Source organism: Pteropus medius, unplaced genomic scaffold (genome assembly GCF_902729225.1).
Source record: "Pteropus medius unplaced genomic scaffold, Ma_sr-lr_union100, whole genome shotgun sequence".
Classification (NCBI taxonomy): Eukaryota; Metazoa; Chordata; class Mammalia; order Chiroptera; family Pteropodidae; genus Pteropus; species Pteropus medius.
Genome location: NW_024352949.1, coordinates 1,849,598 through 1,864,243, shown reverse-complemented (window position 1 = coordinate 1,864,243; position 14,646 = coordinate 1,849,598). Strand labels below are relative to the sequence as shown.

The window sequence follows — 14,646 nt, the reverse complement described above, 5'->3', positions numbered from 1 at the left end:
GAAGGAAGGAAGAAAAGAAAGAAGGAAGGAAAGAAGGAAAGAAGAACTGGGAATCCTTGCAACTTTAAGAATAATTTTTTCTACCTAAAATTGAATTTACAGTCCATCTTCATTCACTCCTAATTGCACTCCTTCATTCTTTTAGTCATCATAGCTCATCCCGCTTTTCCTAATTTATATGAAAATCTATATAGCGTCTCTGGTTAGGAGAAACTGTAAGAAGTGCTTTCTGGGTTGTGCCCATATGGCTATGTGGGTAACTGTATTACCTTTCAGAATGTTTAGTAATGACAAAATGAAGGCAGAAACCATTCTATAGCTTTTAAAACACAGTAATGCCAGAGCTGAAGAGAACAAAAACCTTCTATATAGTGTTTTCAGTGTAACGGAGGAAGGATCTAGTCTTCTGGGTGCTACTCTGCCACCAACCAGCATAGTTCTCAATTTCTTGATCTGTATGTAACAGGATTTCCAACTCAAGAACTTAGGTTTTGTTCATCCTGGCATTCAATAATCATGAGATATCTACTGGGCCTGGAGATATCACCTAGCAGGTGTCTATTTGTATAAAAACCAGGAAGTCTTCCAGGGAAAACAGAATCGAAGGGAGTAAATCTGAAGATAAATAATTCAGAGTCAAAGAGGAAAGGTTATTTTGCATTGAACACAGTATCTGTCACTTATATTATGTTCTAGATAAGCCCCATGGCCTTATTTCTCAGTCTTAGGTTCCAAGACATGGGGTTAAAATAAAGTGAAAGTAAAAAGCGTGAAGATGTATAGGAAGACCTTAAGGCCATGCAGCTGCTGTGTTTAATAATCTGTGTAGTGGAGAAGAAGACAACTCTGGGGTGAGAGTTGTCTTCTCCCACTGAGAGCTGGAGCATATTGGAGCATGGACACTCGAGTCTAAGCGAAATATATTTAGATAGCAAAGGAAGCCATTGGGGACATCCCCCCGCCCCCCAGAGACTTTGTGAAAGTTGTGCAATGGCTTTGACAACTTGCACATCATGTTCAGCAGCCATGGAGGCTACTGGTAGCCTGGCCCTGGACCAGAAAAGGAGGAGAAAGACAGTCACATTGCTATCAAGATAGATTAGTGATGAGACAACTCTGAGGACTCTGAGCAGGAGTTGGAAGGAACCTGAGAGGGAAGGCTTTTGTTCAAAGATGGAAGGACAAAGCACAACTACTCTTCAGGTGTTTTGATTTAAATTCACTTTTTAATTTATCCCCAACTTAAGAAAACATAAGTTTCACGTAAAACAAAGGATGTATAATAAATCATCTTTAATTGTCTTTGCCAAATTAAAATTTGAAACTTTTTTCGCTTACGTATGCTAGCAATCATGATGATACTTTATTTGAAGTGTTCATCTACCTGAATACAGGCTTATGTAGTAAAATATCTTGAAAATATACAAATTTAAGTGTTAGTATAAGGAAATGATGATGACGAAGACCATAACATTAAGCTTTCTATCATTTTCAGACTATTATTTTTTAATATTCACTTTGGAGTCCATTGACTCACTATTCTTGGAAATAGCCAACATTTCTGCTTCAAGTACAAACAAACAAACAAAAAGCTCAATCCTACAATCCTATTCTCAAAATGGAATTACAGTACAAAGGACCAGCTTCCAATTTTTTTTGCAATCAACAGAGTAGTAAATTTAATTTACCTATCACATTCTACAACTGTTTAATTTCCATTCAGTTTGAGAATAAGATCTATAGGTGTTCTAGCTCAGTTATCTTTCTAGCAGTTTCCACGGAAAAGCTAATAACTTCAGAGTCAGAGAAGGGCTCCCTTTGTGTTCTGTATTCTGGCAGCCATCCTTACAGGGCACTCCTATCCTCTCCACACTCATCCTTAACCCTGCTGTCATCACCCATGCACTTTATGCTGAGCAATCTTGATTTTCAACACCATTGTGTCAAATCAGTGACTTCCCCAGCACTTGTGTCTGATTTTCCTTCAGCATAAAGTCTCTAATCTGACAGATAGAAGTTTCACTTTGATTTATGCAATGAAAAGGACATGAATAATTTGTCTTTGAGTCCTTCCTTAAAGGTTCCTTCATAGCCTACATGTTTAAAAACTTGATAAATTTTCATTATCACCTTTAGAAATATGAGAAATTTTTGTTGTAAGTGGAGGTGTCAGGATTGTTGTATTGTGCTCAAGAGTGGTACCCGTATAGTTTCTATAGGAGAGACTTGGCAGAAAGGAACCTGTAGTCAATTAGAGAACTTACCCGATGGTTGCTTGGCAAATTTACTGTTCCTATTAGGTCCACGATATTTGGTGGCTTTGTGGTAGGTGTCAGAGACTAAAGAACTTGCAACCAGTCTTTTGAGAAAATCATCGTACTCATATATTTGGAGTTCAGAATTCAAGATATCTACTCATTAGACCAACTAAGTTGTTTCAAAATCTGTCAATTAACTTTCACTTAATTATACAGAGAATTCTGAAAACTGGGAATCAGAAAAACCACATTGAACACTTTCATTCTTTTCACAAAAAGTTCCCCCTTATGATGTGGAAGTATATTCCATTTGGGGTTTTGTGGATTAAAGGTCTTCTTTTTCAACTTGGTCTAAAATTGTTGAAACCAAGACATATTGTATCTTTTGTTATTTTTTTTTCTATCAACAAGATGATATCTCCTAAGATGGAAGTGCAGTTGTCATTTTAAGCAATATCTACAGTTTTCAACAATCACAACTTAGCATGCTAGCATCTGTTCTGAGGTGCTTCTGTAACAGATGCAGAACTGTCAGAATGAAAACCAAAATTAAATATGCAGGCTGATGCCCTGTGCAGAATAAACTCCGTAGGCATTAAATGGACCACTTCATGAGTGGGAGAGGGCAGAATAGGACAGGGCACTAATTTCACCAGAATTATGAAATAAAGAACCATTTCTTCTTTCTATTTTGATTCCTTTAAACTCTTCAATGAGAGTTTTGCAGAAACTGATTTATTACATTTTTTAAAAAAGGTGACCTGCTGCAGGGCATCATGGAGGCTATCTGCTTAGTGTCTTGTACTAGAAGTCAACATATTTCAGATATAATCCTCTGTGAGTCACCTAAGGAAGGAATCGCTTCATCTCATGAACAGATGGCTACCCGCCTTTTACACCGCGCACTTCTGGCCCAAAAAAAAAAAAAAAAATTTTACCTGCCTGCTGCACTGCCTGCCTGCTTTGCACGCTGCCTGCACGCGCACGCCTGCCACCATTTCTCTGCCTGCCTGCCTGCACGCCTGCTGCTGCACTCACCACCACCTGCCTGCCTGCCTTTGCGCTGCCTGCGCTGTGCGCCCGCCACGCTGCCTGCCTGCTACCTTTGCTGCACCGCCCTGCCACGCCTGCCTACCCTGCTGCCACCCTTTTCACCTTGCCTGCCCGCCACGCCGCGCCTGCACGCGCATGCCTGCTGCCCTTGCCTGCTGCATGCCTGCACGCCTGCCTTCCTTTGCTGCCTGCCTGCTGCCTGCCTGCGCCTTCCCTTTCCTCTTGCCTTACCCCCTGGCTGCCTTGCTTCTGCCTGCCTTTTGCCTGTACTTCTGTCACCTTCCCTGCTACACTGCACTGCACTGCCTGCCGCACACCTGCACTGCCTTTTTTGCTGAGTTGGTTGTTTCATTTGTTGTTTGGTGATGATTAATGGTCAGAGGGAAAGTGATGCACAAGATCACTAAGGTCCCCAACTCTAATATTTTAGGACTTTATTCCATCTCAGTTTCCTTTTAAGACTCAAATTTCCTTTATACTTTTCTGCAGTGCAGTTACTGGCTCTGGATCATCACCACTCATCAACGATGTAATTCCAGAGAGTTAAGAGAATTTGAAGGTTCAGGATTTTTCTCATGCCTTTAACTTTTATCCATAATCACTTTCAAATAGTTTTATAGTGTCTTCGGCCTTTTCTTTGAAAGTGCAATAATGAATTCCATTCCTCAGTAGAGTTTAGGTTTGTATGGCTATGCTAGGGAGAGAAGGAATGCACAGTAGCTCCTAAAAAGGCTTACACTTCTGCAATTAGCCAATCACTTCTAACTGCTAGCAAGTGTTACATTAATGATGAATTCAACATTAGATTTTTATACTCTTCTGGGCCAGCTAAACTGGACTCACCTGTCAGTTGGGCAATGACCCTTACTGCCAGTGAAAAGTTTATAACCAAGTACAGAGAATTAAAGTCCAAAGATGATGAGTGAGCACAATATTTCTTTTCCATTATAATGGCTTTAAGATAAGACTTTTATTTTTAAATACAGGCCAAAAAAACAATTTTAGAAAAGATTATTCTACCTTTTTAAAGGTATTTCTTTTTAAACTCACAGTGTACAAAATGACGTTTCTGTTCAGGCAAAACAGTTTATCAGTGGTGAATTCGAATAACAATAATGTCTTCTAGACCAGGCTTTTGATTTGTTCTCTGGGGGCTTGCAAATGGTATAACTAGGTTTGACTGTTTGGTGATGGTTAATGTCTCCAGAGTGGAAGAAAGTAACAAAGTGCTTGCTGATGCCTAGGAAGCTCTCACAAACCTTGTGTTCTCTGAATGATCTGACAGAGGCGTGCATTTGGAGGATGGCTCACCGAGTTAGTGAACCAAGGCCTAAATCTGGAAGATAATCATAAGCATAGCATAATTTAGACTCTGTTTCTCTAAATCGTCTTGGAAAGTTTCACAGTCTGCTGAAATCCTTTTTAAGATTTCAATTTTAATGTCCAAGTATATGTGTTGATGACTCAGATCTGAGGCAAAGAAAGAGGCAAAGTACTATGCAAAGGCATTTTTGACTCAGGGGTCCATGTGAGCACTGATATTAGCACACTCATCCTCACTGTTCTTTGCTCAGTATTCATTTTCCTTCCCACTGATTTAGGACCTGAGCAACCTGGAAAGTCGTTCTGGGTGTCCCACAAGCTATCCGTCATGACCTACAGGGCAAGTGTTCAGTTTCAGTTTGCATGCAGACTATGTAGTATTCTTCCTCCTGCTACTTAGTCTCTCTCTCTGGTACATGCTGACATATTTTCTAGGTATCTCCTTTTCTGCTAAGAAGAACTACTGTCCTGTAGCACTCCTGTTACTTTGCTGAGAACCAAAGTATCAGGCAGGTCCTCATTTTTCACTGGGCAGCAGCTCCACTCCCACTGGGTATCCACATATCTCTTGGTCAATACCTTTTGGCATGGCTGCCACTAAACTCGATGCCCCGGACTCCTTCTAGTATCAACATTTTATAGTGTTTCATGTTAAGACAAGGGAAGTGCTCTCACAAGCCACTTTGTCTACTTTTTGTAATCACCTCTGCCTCACATGTTCCAAAGCGGTATTGTCCACCTTCTAAAGTTTAACAGTATTTTAGTAAATTCATATTTCAAGTTCATTTACCAGGTTCTACCCCTGCTTCTCCATGGCATTTTGGAGCTCTCAGTAAAAAGACATGGTGGAACAATAGGCATTGTGCTATACTCAGAAGCAACACTCCTCTCTGGATACTTAGGGTTTGTTATAGAATCAAGCTTAATGGGGCTTGCTCCCTATTCTTCTGTAGGAAGTGCCTCAAGTAAATAAATGCAGACTAGCTTACCCCACAAGTTTACCAAACATGCCTACTCATACATGAACCAGTGGAGGCTCATGCTAGGAGCAAGACACACACATCGTACATGCACAGCACACATACTCATGCACACACACGCACACAGATATGCACACCTATGCACATACTGCCCTCCCCTACACACATATGGGAAAAAAAAGAGAGACACTTCCAGACCACAGACCTCCTTTTTTGTATTTGGAAACATTATTCTTTATTGATGGCTTTATTCCTCCCACATGATCCCATGACAGACAGATAACAATGATCATCACTTCCACTTTTTAAATTTATTTATTTTTTATTTTTTAAAAATTTTTTAGGCAAGGCAACCCTTGGTTGACTTCACAGATTGCAAGGACCTTGTCAGCTTACAATCCTTTATATTTCTTATTTTTTATGCCTACAGCACCTGGTGTTCCTAGGTGGTCTCCCATCCAAGTACTAACCAGGCCCGACCCTGTTTACCTTCCAAGATCAGATAGGATAGGGCTTGTTCAGGGTAGCAGGGCCATAGACATCACTTCCACTTTTGAAAAGCCACATGATGCTGATAGAATAAGAAACTGTGATTACTGGTGGTCTCCTTTACTGGCAGACCAAGAGACCATAGCAGCCGCTTAGTTAAGCACTCAAGGATTCTATCTAGTCCAAGTGTCTTCTCAGAATTCAGACTCAGCACCTGGAGGTAAATGGTGTCAAGTCTAAAATCAAGCAACCATCATCCTGGTATTACTTAGGGAAAAAATGGAGATATGCTGCAGAAATCATTTTGAATAAGATGGGTTGTAAACAGAAACTCCACATACCATGGATTATAAAGTCTACATGTAAATATTCTCTGGGAGGGGAGAAGAAAGTAGGAAGGCAAATGTTTTGTAGTTGGTCATGAGTCTAATTCACTCTTATGATGGAAAATTATAGTTATAACAAAGTGATGAAATAAAGAAGATTTTAAATTAAACAGATCCAGGTTCAAATCTCGCCTCCACCTATTCCTTATCATATTCCTTAGTAGTGTGATTTGACTAAGATATTTAATTTCTTTGTGTCTTCATTTCATCACATGTAAATATGGATTATATCTACCTTGAAGGTTTAACTAACTTTGGGGAGATTAATATATGTAAAAAGTTTACAGCAATGACCAGCTCATACTAAACATTCGAGAATGCTAGCTTGTATCACTACCCATACAGTACCAACTGCCTGACGTCAAGTGTCCTTAGCCAACCTTAGCAAACCACAAGTGTGTAACAGAGCCTACTGCAGCAAAGTGCGTAAGCGCCAGAGGCGCAGACTGAGGAGAAATCCCAGCTTCCTCACTTTCATTCTGAATACCCCTGGAAAACTGGGCTCAAGCTTGGTTTCTTACCTTTAAAACATCTCTACCTTGTAGGTTATTATGGGTTATAGAGAATAAGTCATTCGAGGTACTTATTAAGTTTTAAACAATTTTTGCTTCTTTCTTCATGACTGCACAGATTGATGAACATCATAAATTTCCCTTACTCTCCTATCTTATAAAGCTAATGTAATTTGTTATATAAATGCCACCTGTGTTTCTACAAGCACAAATAAATAATTTTTAATTTAGATTAAATTAAAAATTCAAAAGACTATTTAATGTTCTCCTGAAATTGGGGCAATGACAAAATGAAGTCAAGTTGATGCTCTCGGTCAAATCATCCATTTTCCACTAGGTGGCACCTTGTTAAAAAGTTATGGAAAAAGAAAAGAAAAAGAAAGCAGTGAGTCTTCCAAAATTGACCAATAGGTGTCTCTTTGCAACCACATATAGTTATGGTATACTTGAGAGATAATTTTAGAATTTTCTAGTCTTTCTTGCTCATCTTACAATTAAGATCACCAACACTTTTCACAAGGTACAAATAGATCATTGAAGAGACTAATATCTTTTACTTTTGCATCATATATTACCATATTATAGCCAACCAAAGGAAAATAAGATTATAAAATCATAACTAGAAATACAATTCTCAATATAAGTGATTTCTCATACAAGTGATTTGTCACAAAATAAAAATCATTAAAATGTTGTTCCCATGTTAAATAAAGTTTTCTGTTTGAAATGATCTTAAATATTTACTGATCCTATATGATGATATTTGTTAAGCTAATAGCATTAGAGCTAACCCCAGACAATGTTAATCACTATTAGCCTGGCAAATATGGCCCTGAGAACACACCAGAAATAACAGAAATTCCTAAACAGCAGAGGGACATCCTGACATCACTTTTTTTGCTATTATTTTTTACTACGATTCCACACACACACACACACACACACACACACACACACACACACACACCTCCTTTTCATAAAAGCATATTCTCATTTAGCTCTGTTAACATTACTCAGTATGTTGAGTATATATGTGGTTCCATCTACATCCCCAGAGAAATAGGGTTCTCCTTGTTATGAAGCTCAATATATAAACAAGATCCTATACTCACTCTGATTATTTTTCTTTTTATATTGGAAAATATTTGCCACTAAAGCATCCTAAAAGAAATTAGGGAAGAGTATTAAGTATAATTTACAGATAAAGAAACGCAAGTACTAAAAAAAAATGTTTATTTCACTTTTAGGGCTTGGTTTACCTTATCCAAAGCTGAATCAAGTTATGAATTAGGAATATAAATATAAATATATACATCTGTATATAAATATAAATACATACAAACCTATAAAATGATATCACATCTTTGTCATTCCAACTTCAAAGTTACATATAATAAAACACATCGTTACTATCTAAATAGTTTAAATATTAGTAACGCATTGTAATCTTGTCCAACTATCACACTCTAACGATATTCCATAACTACATATCATTCAAGAGAGTTAATTTATCCCCTGCCCACTCCAGGGTGATCATGCCACAAACTAAAGCTAGAAACAGATGCTATTCATTTTAGGAGACAGTGCACAGCACAAGATGGAATTTTCTGTCTCTGCCAAATCATGGTTTCTTCTGGTGCTAGATTTCTTTCATTTCCTAAACTTAGTAGTCAGTATCTGCATGGTTTTTAACATACCTAAACACCTAAATGTACACTAATCTCTGTGCAAAGTAAATAAGACTGAGGTGCATTCTCAAACCTCATGAACGTAATTTAGTTCCCTATCTGGCAAGGCAAGACTATGTCTTTCATGAAAAAGATTGGGTCTGGGAGAAATCCCACCAGTACAGGAGAGCTTGTGGGAAAGGCCTAGCCCTCCTGCGAGGTCTCAGGCCTTTAATTTACAAAGTTTTCCACAAATTATCTTTGTCAGCTTCTTCAGAAAACAGAGGAAATAGGAGTCTGTCAGATGAATCATGTCAAATAATATCCTAGTAATATTCATGACAGTTAAGGAATTATATTGCATGGACATCTAACTTCTCACATAACCCACAGAAGCTAAGTAGAGGAAGGGACCTTCTGGTGGGGTTCAACCATAGGGAAGGTTATTTTTTAAGCCCTCTCATCTCCCATAATAACCAAGCTCTTTTGGGAATCAAGACCTCTGAGGCGGAAAATTGTCCTTGCCCTTCTTTCCTCATTTCTCTCTGCCCCACATACAGCTGTCAGGAGGCTAAGGGCTGAGCCTGTGTCTTCCTTACTTTGAACATTATCTGTAACCACCAGCTTCACCCTGGCTGGGCTTCAGGCAGAGTACCATCTCAGGGTAAGCCTCATTTCCTCATTGTTACAATGAGCTTAACTATGTCCACCCAGGACTAATTTCTTGCATTAGCAAAACCCAGTTGGGTTTGTTATGCCCAAACGAAACATTTTAAACCTGGTGTTTTGGCATTATCTTAGCAAAGATTTCTGTCCCTGGCCAAGATAGAATATTTTAGTCATTGACCAAATTCAACTTTTTCAGACGATCCCTCTGGCTTGCAGGGCAGGGGTATTCCATATTATCTTAGAAAAGTCCTAGCAGTTGGCCTTTGGGTGAGGACTTATATTTTCCTTCTCCCATTTTTACCACACCATTCTGGCGCCAGTGCCCACTGCTGTGTCTGAGCAGAGCACCTGTGCAGTCTGACTCACGCTATCAGCGTGCAGGCTCTCCCTCTCCTGACAGCAGACCAGACCTCACACAGGTCTACGTGTGACTAGTTGCCACACAGACCTGTGTAATGACATGCCTCATACACAATCCTGAATACTATCTGCTCGTCCTAGTAGGTGTACTAACACGTCCTGATTTGTGTCATGTGTGATGAGCCCCCCTGGACATGCAGTGCGAGACTCGGCTCAGTTATGCATCTGTAACCTAAATCCAAGTTTGTTTTTTCAGACATAGTGACTTAGAGTTACACATTTTAAATGTATTTTAAAAATACACACTTTAGCAGGTTATCTTGTGTAATAACTATCAAGTAAATAACAAAATAACACCTCACTATTGTGAATGGACTGTATAAAGTGAAAGGAGGAAATAAAAGCACATGGCAATTTATGTTTTCCGAACTATATTATATTTCTCAACTATATTATATCTCTAACAAAATGTGCCTTTTGCAGAAAGTTGGGTGGTAAGGGCAAGGAGGACTCCTATTTCAATAAACCAGGTGCCTAGATCTGAATATACTCTCATGAAAAGTACAAGGCTCAGAAAACTTGCTCCGAATTACACTCCAGTTTACACATTAGTGGAGGAATCTAATGCATGTTTATGTTTTCCAGTCTTCTAGAGATACTGTTCTTTTTAACATTAAGATTCATCTAAATTCCCTTCTCTAATATTTAAATTAGTGACTGTAGTAAGAGCAACAAAAGAATCATTGAAATTAGCTCAGGAAACCTGTAAGCACCCCACTCCCTAACCCCAACACACAAGCTTTTTTTCTCATCCCAAGATGAAGAAGTTAGGCCGTCTGACGATGCTTTCCTCTTACAAGTCTTGACTTAACCACTGTTACTTTCTTTTTCACTCTCTTCTTCCAGCACCTGTTAGAAACAAGGGCAGAGTGGTCTTATTTCAAATTGTTCTTTCCTTAATTTTTAAGTAAAAGATGAAAAGAAAAGTCTAGAATGGACTGAGATGCAGTTGAAATATAACTTTTAATTTACTTTTAAAATGAGTCATCTTTGAGTATTTTTGGATTTAATATTATATACAAAATCAAAGTATTTTTATGGACTGGCTTCTTAAAACTTTAACTAAGCAGTACTCATAATGACACTCTCTTTAAAATCACAATCCAGGGCAGTAGCAGCTACTGAGATGAATGTTGATGACTTTATACTGAAGAAAACAGCACCATATAAAAGTAGATCAATATTGGAAAAAAAAAAAATTCTCTCTAAAGATCTATTCATGTTTTGTTTTGTTTCCATAAATATATACAATGATACATGAAAAGATAAAAATTCTAGTCAAATGTTTGACAATTTTTCATGGTTCTAATGACAGTTTACCTATTGCCCCCCACCCCCAACCCCTGCCCCCACAGCAGTTTCCCAGTTCCTCCATAAGCAGGTCTTCCATGAGCTACAAAGCATTTCCTTGCAACTAGCATAGCTAATATGGTGACATGATTACTTAATTTCCATGAGGAAGCACGGCCTCTGGCTTTGCTTATCCTTTAAGACTTGAAATGCATTCCCAGCATTCAGGACATGCACGGCAGGCGGCCTTGGGCGGCTTTGCAGACCCAGGGAAGCCCCCACTATGGGCGCGCCCTCCTCACGCACAGGGGCTTTTGTCTTCTCGCGCTTCTACCTTACTTTTTCAAAAGCCAAGAGTTGTTTGGTCTCTGTACAAGTAAAACTTCTCCAAATGCCACTTCCAAATATAGGCTCTCATTAACACCCGAGGCTGACCTGGGATCTTGTACGACTCCCTTTCCTGCCTCTAGCGAACATTTTGTCGCATTGCATTTGCTTTACCCGACATCTGGAAGCCAGGCCTCTTTTAGAAATCACAGTTCTTAGGACTTATCTAGCACGCAGAGATCAGGAATAACTGGCAGAGCTAAAGAAGTGAAATTACCTCCTTGAAAATGCTTAAGCAATTTTTCCCCTCTCCAGTGAAATCCCGAAGAACAGTCCATTTTGAACCAGAATAATTTAGTCTGACAACAGATTCTTCCTCTGCTCACAGCTGTCCCAGAGGGAGGAGCTGAAATCCGAACCTCTCAGCTGTGATTGGCTCCTGCTTGCAAAAGAGAGAGAGAGAGAGAGAAGAAAAAAGAAAAAAAAAAAAAAAAACCACCCAATGGCCAAACAGGCTCACTTCGTAGGAGCCGGGCGACCTCAGGCATAGGCTGTCCGCCAGCCAACACCTGAGCGCGGCCCCAGCCGGATCCTCCGCCAGCCCGCGATGCTTTAAAGGACCAGCTGCGTCTTCCCACCGGACCAATTGTCGCTGCCGGGCGCCCGTCGAGCTCCCGCCGACAAGATCACCCGCCATCTCTGGTCAAAACACATTTCAGCACGCACCTCAAAAAAATAAACTACATGAACTGGACACAGGTAAAAGAAAAGAAAGGGAAAAAAAGAAAAAAAATTTAACAACGGAAACTATATATATACATATATAAATATATAAATATAAATATATGTTACAACTCAACTATTACAAAAGAACTAAATGCTAAATCGTTTTCCTTTTAAATAGTATCCTAAAGGAGAATTCAGATTCTTTTGATCATTTAGGATACATTTTAATTCAAAACTTTTTAAATTCTTAACTGACAGGGAAAGCTTCATTCAACTCTTGCAACTTCATTTTCTAAAGCTTGTACATACACGCATAATGAATATATGGAAGATGAGTAACACAATACCTAACTGTTGAATTATTGCTTTTTTATGTAATAAGGCTCTTTTCCTTTAGAAAGCGTCTTGATTTACACATATCTTTGTACTTACAGTCATAAAACCTGCAAATAATACATGTATAAATGGAAAACAACTTTTCTGTATCTTTAAAAGGAAAGCATAAGTTTTCCTCCTCAATGGGGACTGAAGGCATTCATTTGGCTGCTCTTCCTGACTACAGAGCCTATAACGGCTATAACTCCTGTCACACATGTATGCAGGAGTATAAATGTTCATTAAGTAAAATAACTGCTATGTAGCAATAAGGATGGAAATGAAATATTTTAATGTCTGTGTCTTCCAATTGAATCTATCTTATTCATTATAAAGTCCGCTACATGTTGCCAAGTAGCTTCTTAGTGTGTGTTTACAATTATGTTTCCCTTAATCTTCTTTCTTTTCCTTTTCTTTCCTCCAGTGATTATTTCCCCATATCTCTATGAGAGTTACCCAATGCCTGTCATACCACAACCAGAGATCCTCAGCTCAGGAGCATACAGCCCCATCACTGTGTGGACTACAGCAACTCCATTCCACTCCCCACTACCCAATGGCCTCTCTCCGCTTTCCGGATACGCCTCATCCTTGGGGCCAGTGAGTCCCCCTCCTCCATCTGACACCTCATCCAAGGACCACAGTGGCTCAGAAAGCCCCATTAGTGATGAAGAGGAAAGACTACAGTCCAAGCTTTCAGACCCCCATGCCATTGAAGCTGAAAAGTTTCAGTGCAGTTTATGCAATAAGACCTATTCAACTTTTTCTGGGCTGGCCAAACATAAGCAGTTGCACTGTGATGCCCAGTCCAGGAAATCTTTCAGCTGTAAATACTGTGACAAGGAATATGTGAGCCTGGGAGCCCTTAAGATGCATATTCGGACCCACACCTTACCTTGTGTCTGCAAGATCTGTGGCAAGGCATTTTCCAGACCCTGGTTACTTCAAGGACACATTAGAACTCACACAGGTAAGAGAAAATGTATATAGGAATGTTACTCTCTGATAGACTGAAGCTCTAGGCTGGCCGTGGGATTTGCATTGAGTAATGACACTGTTTTTAATGATGATGATCATTTATAGCTACGTCTTGATAACTCAAAAAGTCCTTGGAGCACAAAGTGCTTTGTTTCTTATTAACAACCTCTATTCCAGAGACTGCAAACAGAATTGAGAATTTAGAAAGTAGATTTAGAAGATTTGGTCTCAAAGATCAGTTAGAAAATTAGGAAAAATATATTTGCATGTGTGTTCTGTGAAACTGCTCCCAATAATTAGCAAATATAAATGTTGCTATCTTAATCAACTGATTTGATAAACAAAGGGGTTTTCCTATAGTTTTCTGTTAGCTGTGTTCCTGCTGTGATATCTGTCATCCCACAGGAAGTTGGATAGTTAGAACTAAATTTACTTTCAGTCGTTTTGTTTTTTGCTGCTGAATTTTTTTTTTTTTTATTCCTAACACATTCTGCAGGGAGTCAAGGCATTTATCCAGACTTAGTCATAATACAGAAAGAGGGAAAAGGGGAAATATTGGGAAATGTTGGGAGGAGCTAAATATTAGCTTCACCTGCTGAAGCAGAAAGCTTTAATAAGTGAAAGTCCTAGAATTACATGAATTATTTCTACATGACTGGCAAGAGTAATAATATTCTTGGTGTGATTTTTTTATGCAACGTTCAAATTTATCTTAAAGGGTGAGATATTAAAATAAATATTATATGGAATTTTAATCAAGTTTTGCTGTTTCTCATTCTTTTGGTAAAATGTAATTATTCATAAATGTTATCTGTCTTTACATTTCTTCTAAAAACACTGACTTTCTTTCTCCCATCTCCACTTCCACCCCCAGGGGAGAAGCCTTTTTCTTGTCCTCACTGCAACAGAGCATTTGCAGACAGGTCAAATCTGAGGGCTCATCTGCAGACCCACTCTGATGTAAAGAAATACCAGTGCAAAAACTGCTCCAAAACCTTCTCCAGAATGTCTCTTCTGCACAAACATGAGGAATCTGGCTGCTGTGTAGCACACTGAGTGACGCAATCAATGTTTACTCAAACAGAATGCATTTCTTCACTCCGACTCCAAATGATAAATAAAAGTCCAAAGGCATTTTCTCTTGTGCATACTGACCAAATAATATGTATAGTCTCTCTCTCTCTCTCTCTCTC

At 39.0% G+C, this 14,646-nt stretch overlaps 1 protein-coding gene, 1 long non-coding RNA gene and 1 pseudogene across 2 annotated transcripts; 1 reads left to right on the top strand and 2 right to left on the bottom strand.

The window, feature by feature from the left end:
* Window positions 1-6,035: 6,035 nt before the first annotated feature.
* LOC120592734 (uncharacterized) lies at window positions 6,036-6,154 on the bottom strand (annotated as a pseudogene).
* A 3,961-nt stretch (window positions 6,155-10,115) lies between these two features.
* On the bottom strand, window positions 10,116-11,837 carry LOC120592717 (uncharacterized). Its single transcript, XR_005650195.1, has 2 exons — window positions 11,652-11,837; window positions 10,116-10,606 (listed from the first exon to the last, which is right to left on the bottom strand). It is a non-coding gene; the product is annotated as an uncharacterized LOC120592717 (long non-coding RNA).
* A 278-nt stretch (window positions 11,838-12,115) lies between these two features.
* On the top strand, window positions 12,116-14,612 carry SNAI2 (snail family transcriptional repressor 2). Its single transcript, XM_039850444.1, has 3 exons — window positions 12,116-12,132; window positions 12,893-13,445; window positions 14,328-14,612. Exons 2-3 carry the CDS (start codon window positions 12,935-12,937, stop codon window positions 14,507-14,509), a joined length of 693 nt encoding a protein of 230 aa, XP_039706378.1. The 5' UTR covers window positions 12,116-12,132; window positions 12,893-12,934; the 3' UTR covers window positions 14,510-14,612.
* Window positions 14,613-14,646: the final 34 nt, after the last annotated feature.